Consider the following 14,186-nt stretch of genomic DNA (forward strand, 5'->3'; position numbering starts at 1 on the left):
CCGTCTAGAGCGTACACGGTAAGTACAACTCATTGTGTTTAAAAAGATTTACGTTTGTGTAGTTTGCGTTGCGTTGTATCTGTGAATGTTGGTTGAGGCTAAATGTTAATGTTTAATTTCATTCCTTTAGGTTCCACGGTGTTTGTTGGCTGTATGTTTTCCACTGCAAGAAGAGGCTCGTATCATTGACCAGCAGGAGCTACAATGGTGAGTACCCCTTTCGTCATCCATTTATGTTAAACACTTCCTATTTCATGTCTAACAGTACTCGATTTAACAAATAACCATAAATAAATACAGTGTGGGCAGTCACGTTAACATATGTGATTATCCTGCCTAATATGTTTATCACAAATATGTCACTAATCACTAATATGTTTATTTGTTTATCACAACACCTTTGGACCTTCAGCAATCGATTATTTACCTTCATCTACATAGAGACAGAACGATGGTGTCTTAAACATCTCATTCATTTCACCAAATAACTTCACGCAGGTGGATAACGGCCGTCTCGGTCACGCTATGTTGCGTGATGCAGTATTGAAGAACCAAATGCATTTATTCAATGACTAAGTCAAGCTAGTTCTATGTTTATGATGTTGTAAGTTACGGTACCGATTGAAGTTGAGTTCGAAGCCAGTGGAAAACAGCGCTGCGTTTGTGCTCTCCAGGTACAAATGTTGTGATCTCTGACTGACGACCGGGCGAGACTCGAGTAAGAGATGTCCAAACGAGCTCCGGCAGGGCGGGCCAAGGCGGAGCGAACGGACGCCCTTCAGGCCGCCAATGACGAGCTGAGAACCAAACTGATGGACGTCCAGTTAGAACTTCAGCAGGAGAAGAACAAGGTGAAAACCTCAACAGACAGACACTGCCTGCCTCCCTGCCTGCCTCCCTGCCTGCCTCCCTGCCTGCCTCCCTGCCTGCCTCCCTCCCTCCCAGTTTTCCCGATGTAGATTAGACATGCGTGTGCCATGACTGTGTCAGCCTACATCAACAAATGCACCGAGGACGTCAGCACCACTAAGAATATCATCACCCGGGGCAACCAACGACCCTGGATGACTGAGGAGGTACGTCAAACGCTACGAGCGCGGAACTCTGCCTTCAAGTCTGGCGACAAGGAGACACTGAGGACAGCGAGAGCCAACTTGAACCGTGCCATCAGGATAGCGAAGCGAGACCGCAGTCGAAAATTTCAGGATCGTTTCCACGACGTCAAAAACATCAGGAGTATGTGGCAAGGCATACGGGCGATTACAGACTACAACTCACCCTCCCCCCCCCCGGTGGGTGTAGTTGATGCTGACTTTCTAAATGGTCTAAATAACTTCTTTGGGAGGTTCGAGGCACTAAACGGCACTCCAGCAGTTAAAACTGTCCCCCATCAGGAAGAGGAGGTACTCTGCCTTGACTCCGCCGATGTGTTGAAGACCCTGAGGAGAGTCAACCCCTGTAAGGCCCCTGGCCCCGACAACATTCCTGGGCGTGTGTTCAGGGAATGTGCAAGTCATCTGGCTGGGGTCATCACAGACATTTTTAACACCTCGCTGGGCCAAGCCACAGTGCCGGCGTGCTTTAAGACTGCCTCCATCATTCCGGTGCCGAAGAAACCTCAAATCACCTCATTTAATGATTACCGGCCTGTTGCACTGACTCCGGTTATGATGAAGTGCTTCGAAAGGCTGCTTAAAGGTCACATCGTTTCCAGACTCCCCCTATTATTTGACCCGTTCCAGTTTGCAAAACCGCTCCACTCAGGACGCCATCTCCTCCGTTCTTCACCTGAGCCTGGCTCACCTGGAGGAGAAGAACACCCATGTGCGGAGGCTGTTCCTGGACTTCAGCTCAGCGTTTAACACCATCATCCCACAGCATCTGGTAGGAAAATTGGAACACCTGGGCTTCAACACCCCCCTTCGCAACTGGCTGCTAGACTTCCTCACCAACAGACCTCAGTCAGTCCGGGTCGGACAGAACACCTCTGATGTCATCACCCTCAGCACAGGCTCCCTTCAGGGCTGCGTCCTGAGCCCCCTGCTGTGCACCCTGATGACACACGACTGCGTCCTCAGGTTCACCACCAATCACATCGTGAAGTCAGCAGACGACACAACGGTGGTGGGGCTCATCAGAGACAACAACGACCTGGACTACAGAGAGGAGGTGGAGCAGCTGGTGGGCTGGTGCAGAGAAAACAGCCTGATCCTGAATGAGGAGAAGATGAAGGAGATCATCGTCGACTTCAGGAAAAAACAGCCTCACCACGCTCCACTGATCATCAACAGCTCAGCTGTGGAGGTGGTCAGCACCACCAAATTCCTGGGGGTCCACATCACAGAAGACCTCACCTGGACTATGAACACTACGGCACTGGTCAAGAGGGCACAGAAGCGCTTGTACTTCCTGCGGAGGATGAGGAGAGCCCACCTGCCCCCACCCATCATGAGGACGTTCTACAGGAGCACCATAGAGAGCATTCTGACAAGCTGTCTCTCTGTGTGGTGTGGAGGCTGCACCGCCTCCGATTGGAAGAACGTGAGGAGAGTGGTGAGGACAGCAGAGAGGATCATAGGGGCTCCTCTTCCCTCCATTCAGGACATTTCATCTCAGCGCTGCATGTCCCGTGCCCGTAACATCATCAATGACCCATCACACCCCCACCATGGACTGTTCTCCCTGCTGCCCTCTGGGAAGAGGTTTGCAGCATCCGCTGCAGGTCCACCAGGTTCTGCAACAGCTTTTTCCCTGCTGTCATCAGACTGTTGAACACTAGAACTGTTGAGCTCTAAACTGAACTCTGCATCACACATTCACAGAACTGTACTTTATGACACTACGGACCTCTATCTTGCACTATCTCGCACTACCAACTTTACTGAACTTGTATAAACCCTTTAAATAGAAGTTTAATACATGGTTTAGCATTCCTCTGCACACTCTTGAATACTGTTTTGCCTACTTGCACTATTGCATAATTATCACTGCTGCACTTTATACTTATTTTTAATATATATATATATATATATATAGTATATATGTATATATATATATTTTCATAGGGTATGTTACTTCTATTCAACTGCAATATCACTACTTTGTTGTAAGACGTATGCAACGGAATTTCGTTTTGTATGCACCATGTGCAGACAAGATGACAATAAAGTTTGTCTAAGTCTAAGTCTAAGTCATGTCAGGTCAGCTGTCTGGAGAGAGAGAGAAGTCAGGACCTGCGGGCGGAGCACCACCGTGCCACCGCCGCCATGACGGAACTCAAAAGCAAACTCCATGAGGAGAAGCAGAAAGAGTTAGCCATTACCAGGGAGACATTACTGCGGCAGCATGAAATGGAGCTGATGAGAGTGATCAAAATCAAAGATGGAGAGATCCAGCGACTGAATGCCTTGGTCCTCAGCCTGAGGGACGGCTCCATGGACAAGGTGAGCCGCTCTATCCGTGTCTGACTATCCGCACGCCACGTCGGGCTTCGATGCGGCCGCTACCGTATTGTGTAGCTTGTCCCCAGTAAGCGTCGCGGCGCTCCGTTGCGGTCTCAACGGCCCGGTGTGGCGCAATGTCTGCTCAGGTGAGGAGGGGGGGCGCTTTGCTGGCGGAGGTGGAGGAGACGCGGCGGTGTCGGGAGACCGAGCGGTGTCGCCTCCACCAGGAGCGCGGAAGAAGCCCTGGCAGCGGCCCAGCAGGCCTGGCAGTCCCGAGCGGCCGAGCTCCGATCGGCTCATCACCAGCATCGGGAGGAGCTGAGCCGAACCAAGAGAGACTGCGAGAGGGAGATCCGCCGACTGGTAGGACTGATCAGATGCGCGGTGCGTGGCTATGTTCCCAATTTCGTTGTATACCTGCAGTGCAATGACACCTAAGGCATTCTATTCTATTCTATTTCACAAGAAGAAAATGTCCGGTTGCTCGCTTCGCTTTTGTCACAGCAAAGGTGTTCTAGTCGATTCAAGAAAAAAATTGGCCGGTTGCTCTCTTTGTTTTTGTCACAATTCTGGCAAATGAGTTTGCCCGCCTGCCTGAGCGCTCCCCGTTTGTACATCCAGACGGATGAGATCAAGCTGAAAGACAGAGCGGTTAGTGTTTTGGATGAAGCCCTGGGGCCGGCCACGTCCACCGCCTTCAGCTGCAGACTCAGGCTGCCGAGCAGCAGATCGCTGCCCTGAGGGATTCCCAAAGGGCGGGCCTAAACTACCCTGGAAGTGGGGTCAACGCCGCTACTAGCAATCCTCTTCATTGCGTAAGCCACCTCATCACACACTTGCAGTACGCATGACTTAGTTCGTTGCTGGAGGAAGGTAGCACAAAAACAGTTTTGAACTTTGAACGAGTGCTTGTGTGTGTGTGTTGCGGGGCGTTTTCAGTCTCAGGAGGATCGGGACACGCGACGGTTTCATCTGAAAATCGCTGAGCTCAGCGCAGTCATCAGGAAACTGGAGGATCGAAACGCCCTGCTTTCTGAAGAGCGCAATGAACTGGTAATTTATTGACGGCACGCTTGAAGGTTTGCGCTACGTTTGATGCGCGCCATCCAGCGAGGCACCCATTGCGCTTGCTTATTAGTTGAGCGGCGCGGCGAGTCGGTTGCCTGGTAGATGTCTTTTATTGGGAGCCAAAGCCACGATTCCGTTCAAACCGATGCAAAAGGAATGGATACGTTCTGGCCCGCGTGTTGTGCGTCTTTCACATCCCGCACTTCATGCTTGCAGCTAAAGCGACTGAGAGAAACAGAAAGCCAGTTTCTGCCACTCCTGTACAAAAACAAACGCCTGAGCAGGAAGAATGAAGAACTCTCGCTGGTGCTGTGTCGCCTTGAAAACAAAGTGCGCTTTGTCACCCAGGAGAACGAGGAGATGGCAAGCTTGGTAAGTCGACGCGGACAACGGCGGCGTGCCAACAGAGTCCACTGCATTTGTGTTCCACAGAGAAGGCCTAGTTCGCTCAATGACCTGGACCGCGGTTGCGGCCAGCAGGACGGTGAAATGGAGTTCCTTCAAGTTGTGGAGCAGCGGCACATCATCGACGACTTGTCCAAGGTCTTCAGGCAGGCGACTCGGTGCACGTACGGCAGCGCCGCGCTCGCTCGCTGTCGCCAGGAAACCTTTTCCGTCCAAAGCTTGGCCGGCGGCCGCCATCCAAAAAATTGGCCCCTTAAATTCCGACCTTTCAAGCAGGAGCATTGTGCGCACGCGTTTGAACACGCTTTAGACTTGTTTTGCCGTTTTCAGCAGCTCAAAGCTCCCGTTTTGTCAGCGCCTTTGCCACTCGCTGTGCGCTGAAAACGACGGACTTGCCCGGCTGCTCAGCCCGTCAACCATGAGCCGCGAGCGCGACGTCATTGTCCGTAGGCAGCTAGTGGCAAAATGCACCCTGTTAGAGTTGCGCTCGCTCCAACTTATTTTGCAAGAACCACACGGGAGACAAGTAAGTTCTTTTGGACACCTGCAGGTGGAGAGTCCATCCGTTGTACGAATGAAGTCTGACTCTCGGCTCCTGCACGAGCATTTTAATTAAGAGAAACAGGGTGGGTGTAAGAGTGGATTGAATAGAGGAAGCCCTTGACCTCTAGTCAAAACATAGCAAGGGGTGTTTTACGACTTTGTGTAGGAAGGGATAAGCGATAGGGATAAATAAGGGATAAATAATATTATTTATTACAGGTCGCAGTCAAAGTCAAAGCAACACAATGATACGATAAAGATAATCTGGAAAACCCTGACACACCCTGTAGTTGTCACTTTTGGAAAAGACGAGCGTCCCTCCAATCATCGCCGGTGACGTGTTTTTCAGGCTCTGGAGACAGGAGCTCATGTCAGAAATGTCATTGTGAGTCGCGTTTGTTTCTGCGCCGGAGCCGTTCGTTCCCTTTGCATCCAAAGAATCTCAAAGGCGGATTATTTGTGTCGACAGGAGAGAGATTTGATGCTACGATACCGACGTCGAGAATCTCTGAGGAGGAACAAAGCGTGAGGTCCTGCAAGGTGAGTCTGTTTGTTTGCGGCTGCTTGGTGTTGCGCAAGATGAAATGGCCTTTTTCTCGCTATCGTTCCTCTCGTCGATTCATCGTGAGGTGTCGCTTCAGTTTGTTCAGAGAGATGTTTGCTTCCGCGCCCGCAGGTCATCGAAACATTTTACGGCTACGACGAAGACGTGTTGGTGGACTCGGACGGATCGTCCTTGTCTTTTCACACCGACAGAACCCCCGACACGGAACCCGAAGAGGTAGCCCGCCATTTCTGCCAGCGTATTGGCACCAAACATTCCTCTTCAGCCTGGAATCGGACTCGTCTTTGCGTCGCGGGTGCTTTGTCGCCGGTCTGACTGATTCTGGTACTAGTGCTGTGTTGCATTGGTGTGTGCATGAAGAGGCGGAGCTTCGCTACCGCCAGCTGACGCAAGAATATCAAGCGCTGCAACGAGCCTACGCTCTGCTAGCCCAGACCAGCGAAAGGGGACTACGACGCCGAGAAGGAGATCAAGGTGGCGCCCCTTCCCGCAACCCCCGGCCGGGTCGCAGCCTCCCCGTTCTCACCCAGCCTCGGGTGTTCTCTGGTCTGAAAGGAGGAGGAGGAGCCTCCCTCCTCCTCCTTTCAGACCAGAGAAAAGCTGATGGTAGAAATGGGTCACTATCAAAGCAGAGTAGCAGATCTGGAGTCAGCGCTGAAGCAACAAGGACAGGTAAGCTCATCAATGAGCACACCTTTTTCTCAGACAAAATAGCTACATTCTTCAGTCACTCATCCGTCTGGCATTACTGGACCAACCCCCCCCCCCCCCCCCCCCGAACGTGGCTGGGAAAATGCGGAGAAAAGCAAATGTCATTTTCCAGTCAACCAAAGAATTTGTGGATGAAAATGACACAACATTCCAAAGCTGTCCACGCGTTTGTCTCTTCTAGAATGTCAAGTGGGTGGAGGAGAAGCAGCTGCTGCGTCAGAGCAATCAGCAGTTGGCCGAAAAGGTGACGGAAAGAAAGGCGCTGGGCGGAGTCGCTTGGCGTCACACCTGTCGGGAAGCCCCGCAGATGAGGTCTGACTGTCTTTTCAGGTCAGGCGGATGGAGGCGGAAGAAGCGCGTCTGAAAGAGCACATCCAGGATATCCGAGACCAAAACGAACTGCTTGAGTTCCGCATCCTGGAGCTGGAGGTGGGAAGACTCGCACAAGCGTGTTGAGGCCAGAGATGTACGGACGGACGGACGGACGGACGGACGGATGCATGCCTCTGCCTTTCAGGAGAGGGAGTGGCGCTCCCCCGTCTTGAAGTTTCTGCAAGTCCGTTTCCCAGACGGCCTCAGCCCTTTGCAGATCTACTGCGAGGCCGAGGGCGTGAGCGTACGTAAGGCGTCCCTCGCAACCCTAACCTTAACCCGAGGTCCCAGAACACCTTACATTGCTCCTTGCGCCTTTCCCCCGGACATCGTCATCAGTGATCTGATGAAGAAGCTGGACATCCTGGGCTATAACGCCGTAAGTGTATGTCGAACTCCTTATGTTCGCACTCCACGAGACTCGGCGGCTCAAATGTGACTTTTGGAAGGCTTTGCGCTGAAAGAAGCTTGTTGACGCTGTGCCTTTGGGCTCTTGCAGAATCTCACCAACGAGGAGCAGGTGGTCGTGATTCACGCCAGGACCCTTCTCACCCTAGCCGAGAAGGTAACGCGCACGTCCACGCACGCTCTCGCATTCTGCTTATGTGACAGCAGCCTTTCCTCAGTGGTTAGAATACATCAAAGTGACCAAGTCAGCACTTCAACAGAAGATGTTGGACATTGAAAGTGAGAAGGTAGACAGACACGCGACATCAGCCAAGGGGAACTCCGGCAATGTGCCCCAACAATTCTGACCTTGAGCTGTGCTAGGATATGTTCTGCAAGCAGAAGGGCTACCTGGATGAAGAGTTGGACTTCAGGAAGTGTTCCATGGACCAGGCTCATAAGGTAAGCCGCCCTCAAATCTCCCGCCGGACCACTGATGGACGAGGATTGCGGCCCAGAGGATCCTGGAGCTGGAGGCCATGTTGTACGAGGCGCTACCGCAGCGGGACTGCCCCGCCACGGACGGCGAAAAAGCCAGCCACGCTGGCGTGAATGACGTGCTGACGGCGGATCAGAGAGAAGAGCTTAGGAGCGCCGTGGACCAATGGAAGCGAGCCCTGATGTGCGAGTTGAGGGAGCGCGACGCTTGCATCCTCCAAGAGAGAATGGATCTGCTGCACAGCGCGCAACAGGTAAGGGCCCAAAGCCAGCCCGGCACTTACTTGCACGCTTACTGGCTTTTGAATGCCACTTTCCATTTGTCCGTCCTAGAGGAACAAAGAGCTGAAAGAATTCATCGAAGCTCAGAAGAGACAAATCAAACAATTGGAGGAGAAGTTTCTGTTTCTCTTTCTATTCTTCTCCTTGGCCTTCATTCTGTGGCCCTAACACCAGCTGGTGAGTGAGCTCCAGCGGCACCGCACTCGACACCTCCGATACACTGCCAGCCGGTCTCAGACGTTGGCAGACGCTCCGATGCCAACGTATACCCCCCGCCACGGTGACAGAGGCACCGCGTCACACCGGCGCTCATCCAATCAGAAGGCAGGAAAAGCAAATTCACATGCAGGGCACTTTTGAACCAGAAGAGAGCGCCACAAAAAACGGTTGTTGCCCCAAACGCGCACTAAAAAGGGTCAGAATAACAAGAGTCCCACTGGCCAGCCGGGGCCACCCGTCCAGCTGTTTCTTCAGGGGGGAAAAAAATTGGAGTCACCGGTGAGTACATTTTGCATTTAGCTCTGCTTTTCTGCTTCTGTCTTCAAGTGTGTGGCATCCTGCGATCAAAGATTCAGCCAACCCCAAAGCGGTTGACCTCAACGTCCCACCACCATGCCTACCAGAGCAGGTGACGTGATGCTTTGGACATCCTTCCGTCTCAGATGCCCAAAAGTACTCTTTGCCACATCTGCGGCAATACGGTGTCTTTTCAAAGGTGCAAATAAATCCAGCGTGGGCGGAACACGCACGTCTTCGGTTTTTCCCGCTTTGTTTGTGTGACAGCTGTTGTGAAAATTTTATACAAATAAAGTTGTATAGTACAGGTTTGGCCAAGCCGCAACTCCCGAACCGCATGCGGCTCTTTTATGTTCATATCAACATTTGTGTGTGTGTGTGTGTGGGGGGGGGGGTTGTGCGTGTTGGCTTCACTTGAGTTCAATTTGGTATTTTGGTCAAAAGCGCATGTGGTGAAATTCCACAAAGTAGGATGGGCAAACACATTTCTTTAAACTATGAGTGTCAATTGGGCTCTCGAAATGGCAGGGAAAAGATGCACAGCAAAACGAAAATACGTAGATGAACACAGGACGTTTTAATCAGAGTGGGAAAGTTTCTATTTTTTGTTGAACGTGATGGCAAACCATTCTGCCTGATATGTCAGACCTCAGCGCATTTCAAAGATTCAAATCTTCAGCGCCATGCACTTCAGCTCACTCCATGCTAACATTGATCAGGCGTCGAACCCGCATCATCATGCTTAAGAGGTGGCCATGCTAACCAGTGCGCCATTATGTCAACGCATAATAACTAAGTCTACTGGTCAAAACAGCGGTTACTATATGACGTCGCTACGTCGTGGTCACGTGACGCAGACAAGACGTCAATGGACGTGGGCAGAGTTAACTTGTTTAAAAGGGAGTAGGCAGAAGAAATATTTAATTTATTTAAATCTATTTTGAGTGCACACCATTATGCCAATGCATAACAACTGTAAATCTACTAAACAAAACAGCGGTTGCTATATGACATCTGCCACGTCGTGGTCACGTGACATACGTGACGTCGATGGGCGTAACTTTCGCCGGAATTCAAATCCGCGGGGAGAGTTAACTTGTTTAAAAGAGAGTGGGCAGAAGAATTATTTAATTTATTTAAATCTATTTGGTGTGTGCGCCATTATGTCAATGCATAACAACTGTAAGTCTACTAAACAAAACAGCGGTTGCTATATGACGTCTACCACGTCGTGGTCACGTGACGCGGACGTGACGTCGACGCCTACTTTACATCCCACCGATCACAGGACCCCTCGGCTGCATAACCGTGCCCCCTTCCCAACCAATCGGATTTGCTATACGCGAAAACGACGCCAATGGAAAGAGCTTCCGCCCAAATTTAAATCCGTGGGCGTGGCTCGCAGCAGGAAGTAGGAAAATGGCGGCGATGTTGACAAAGACACAGCGGATGGTAACATACGACTAACAAGAGAAATATTTTTATTTTCTGCTTGCAACTGGACCGTCCAGAGCGTACACGGTAAGTACAACTCATCGTTTTTAAAAAGAAGTACTTTTGTTGCCCTGAAAAGCGAGTGAGCGTGGCGTTTGTGGGGGACGTCGAATTTCGACGATTCTTTCTGGTCAACGGTTGTAAATGATTGTGTTGATTAAAAAAGAAAAGTTGATGTAACTCTACTTTTAACTGCCGTTTCAGATAGATTTGGAATTGCATCACATCCAATTTTGCCTAGAGCGTACACGGTAAGTAACACTCGTTGTGTTTAAGGAGATTTACGTTTGTAATAGCAGAAGTGTAGCCGCGTTGCGTTGTACGTGTGAATGTTGGTCCGGGCGAAATGTTAATGTTTAATTTCATTCCTTTAGGTTCCACGGTGTTTGTTGGCTGCAAGTTTTCCACTGCAAGAAGAGGCTCATATCATTGACCAGGAGCGAGCTACAATGGTGAGTAGCCATAACATTTATGTTAAACACTTCCTATTTCATGTCTAACAGTACTTGATTTAACAAATAACCATAAATAAATACAGTGTGGGCACTGAAGTTAACATATGTGATTATACTGCCTAATCTGTCACCGAGTAGATTGTTGCAAAGTAATATAAGATCCAAAGTTGTAATTCAGAATAGTTTTCAAAAGAAGGCCATTAGAATTATATACAAGTCTGATTACCCTGAACAAGCTATTAATTAAATCACAAATTCTTCAATTCAAAGATTTGGTAGATTATCAGACAAATAATGTCTAACAGTAATTGATTTAACACATCACGATAAGTAGATTGAGTGTGGGCACTCTCAAGTTAACATATGTGATTATACTGCCTAATCTGTTACAGAGTATGTTGTTGCCAAGTAATGTAGAATAGATCCAAAGTAGTAATCCAGAATAGTTTTGAAGAGGCCATTAGAATAATAAACAAATCTGATTACCTTGAACATAATAACAAGCTAAGTGTTTAATATGTCCTATGAAGTCAAAATTGGGCACCATCATGTGGTGAAATTTGGAATTGCATCACATCCAATTTTGCCTGGGAACAAACAGATTACATAAATCTTAGTTTTGAATAAGCCACTCCTTCTCAAACAAGTAAACTCTGCCCATTTTGCGCAGTAGATGTTCTGTTAATATCTAGTATTTATACAAAGTCATAATTTAAATTGCTTTCAACCTTCATTCATCGGTTCAACCAACATTACTCGCTCTTATTACCAACTTGTATTGATTTAACTAAGCGTTTAATACTTCCTATCAGGTCTCAAATCGAGATTTGGCAAAATACAATTTCAGCAAATCCAATTTTGCCAGGGAACAAAAATAGATTAAATAAACTAAATAAGTCCTCTTCCCATTAAATAAATCAGAAAAGTCTGTCTTGTAACCAGTCCTCTTCAAACAAGTAAAGTCTGCCCATTTTGTGCCGTAGATTTTGTGTCTATGCCTAGTATTTAAACAAAATCATAATTTAAACGACTTCTTTCCTTCATTCACTTTGGAAATTTGGAATTGCAGCAAATCGAATTTTGGCAGGGAACAAAAATAGATCAATTAAACTAAATAAGTCTTCTTCCCATTAAATAAATTAAAAAAGTCTGTCTTGTAACCAGTCCTTTTCAAACAAGTAAAGTCTGCCCATTTTGTGCCGTCGATTTTGTGTTAATGCCTAGTATTTATACAAAATCATAATTTAAAGGACTTCATTCCTTCATTCACTTTGGAAATTTGGAATTGCAGCACATCAAATTTTGCCTGGGAAGAAAAGTAGATTAAATAAATTTAATAAGTCTTACTACTTCCCATTAAATAAATTAAATACGTCTTACTTGTTCCCACTCCTTTTCAAAACAGTAGTTTAAAACGAGGGCCCTTCACTCAATCTTTAACCCCAACCCCGCACGTTGTGTTGTATCTGTGAATGTTGGTTGTGGCCAAATGATAGTTTTCTTTCATTCGTTTAGGTTCCAAGAAAACTTGATGTAACTCTACTTTTAACTGCCGTTTCAGATAAGCGGGTATTACGTCGCAGTCATGTGCCGTGGATATGACGTAATTGCCCGAACCTCCGCCAAAATTCAAATCTGTTGGCGCGATGGCCGTGAGCCACTGAGCAGCGACGATTATCAACAGAAATATCTTTATTTTCTGCTTGCAACTGGACCGTCTAGAGCGTACACGGTAAGTAACACTCATTGTGTTTAAGGAGATTTACGTTTGTAATAGCAGAAGTGTAGCCGCGTTGCGTTGTACGTGTGAAAATTGGTCGAGGCGAAATGTTAATGTTTAATTTCATTCCTTTAGGTTCCACGGTGTTTGTTGGCTGCAAGTTTTCCACTGCAAGAAGAGGCTCGTATCATTGACCAGGAGCGAGCTACAATGGTGAGTAGCCATAACATTTATGTTAAACACTTCCTATTTCATGTCTAACAGTACTTGATTTAACAAATAACCATAAATAAATACAGTGTGGGCACTGAAGTTAACATATGTGATTATACTGCCTAATCTGTCACGGAGTAGATTGTTGCAAAGTAATATAAGATCCAAAGTTGTAATTCAGAATAGTTTTCAAAAGAAGGCCATTAGAATTATATACAAGTCTGATTACCCTTAACATAACAACAAGCTATTAATTAAATCACAAATTCTTCAATTCAAAGATTTGGTAGATTATCAGACAAATAATGTCTAACAGTAATTGATTTAACACATCACGATAAGTAGATTGAGTGTGGGCACTCTCAAGTTAACAGATATGATTATACTGCCTAATCTGTTACAGAGTATGTTGTTGCCAAGTAATGTAGAATAGATCCAAAGTAGTAATCCAGAATAGTTTTGAAGAGGCCATTAGAATAATAAACAAATCTGATTACCTTGAACATAATAACAAGCTAAGTGTTTAATATGTCCTATGAAGTCAAAATTGGGCACCATCATGTGGTGAAATTTGGAATTGCATCACATCCAATTTTGCCTGGGAACAAACAGATTAAATAAATCTTAGTTTTGAATAAGCCACTCCTTCTCAAACAAGTAAACTCTGCCCATTTCGCGCAGTAGATGTTCTGTTAATATCTAGTATTTATACAAAGTCATAATTTAAATTGCTTTCAACCTTCATTCATCGGTTCAACCAACATTACTCGCTCTTATTACCAACTTGTATTGATTTAACTAAGCGTTTAATACTTCCTATCAGGTCTCAAGGCAAGATTTGGCAAAATACAATTTCAGCAAATCCAATTTTGCCAGGGAACAAAAATAGATTAAATAAACTAAATAAGTCTTCTTCCCATTAAATAAATCAGAAAAGTCTGTCTTGTAACCAGTCCTCTTCAAACAAGTAAAGTCTGCCCATTTTGTGCCGTAGATTTTGTGTCTATGCCTAGTATTTAAACAAAATCATAATTTAAACGACTTCTTTCCTTCATTCACTTTGGAAATTTGGAATTGCAGCAAATCGAATTTTGCCAGGGAACAAAAATAGATCAATTAAACTAAATAAGTCTTCTTCCCATTAAATAAATTAAAAAAGTCTGTCTTGTAACCAGTCCTTTTCAAACAAGTAAAGTCTGCCCATTTTGTGCCGTCGATTTTGTGTTAATGCCTAGTATTTATACAAAATCATAATTTAAAGGACTTCATTCCTTCATTCACTTTGGAAATTTGGAATTGCAGCACATCAAATTTTGCCTGGGAAGAAAAGTAGATTAAATAAATTTAATAAGTCTTACTACTTCCCATTAAATAAATTAAATACGTCTTACTTGTTCCCACTCCTTTACAAAAAAGTAGTTTAAAACGAGGTCCCTTCACTCAACCTTTAACCCTATTTATTCACCTTCTAGGCTAAGTGTTAAAGGCTAAGTGTTAAAGGCTAAGTGTTAAAG

The 14,186-nt window shown here is 46.7% G+C and overlaps 1 protein-coding gene across 3 annotated transcripts; it reads left to right on the forward strand.

Moving 5' to 3' along the window:
• The first annotated feature begins 685 nt into the window (after positions 1–685).
• Positions 686–4,277, forward strand: LOC148378577 (janus kinase and microtubule-interacting protein 3-like). Of its 3 annotated transcripts, none has more exons than XM_088367780.1 (4): positions 686–851; positions 3,201–3,443; positions 3,590–3,827; positions 4,065–4,277. In XM_088367780.1, the coding sequence occupies exons 1-4, from the start codon at positions 726–728 to the stop codon at positions 4,070–4,072; spliced, it is 615 nt and encodes a 204-aa protein (XP_088223906.1). In that variant the 5' UTR covers positions 686–725; the 3' UTR covers positions 4,073–4,277. The 3 variants fall into 3 exon arrangements, 2 of the variants coding, with proteins under 2 accessions (XP_088223906.1, XP_088223907.1); XM_088367781.1 differs by having other exon boundaries at positions 687–851; positions 3,590–3,806; XR_015855779.1 differs by lacking the exon at positions 686–851 and having other exon boundaries at positions 951–3,443; positions 3,590–3,806.
• The last annotated feature ends 9,909 nt before the right edge of the window (positions 4,278–14,186 follow it).

This window comes from Syngnathus floridae, unplaced genomic scaffold, assembly GCF_059516105.1.
Source record: "Syngnathus floridae isolate MCC-2025c unplaced genomic scaffold, RoL_Sflo_1.0 HiC_scaffold_37, whole genome shotgun sequence".
Lineage (NCBI taxonomy): Eukaryota > Metazoa > Chordata > Actinopteri > Syngnathiformes > Syngnathidae > Syngnathus > Syngnathus floridae.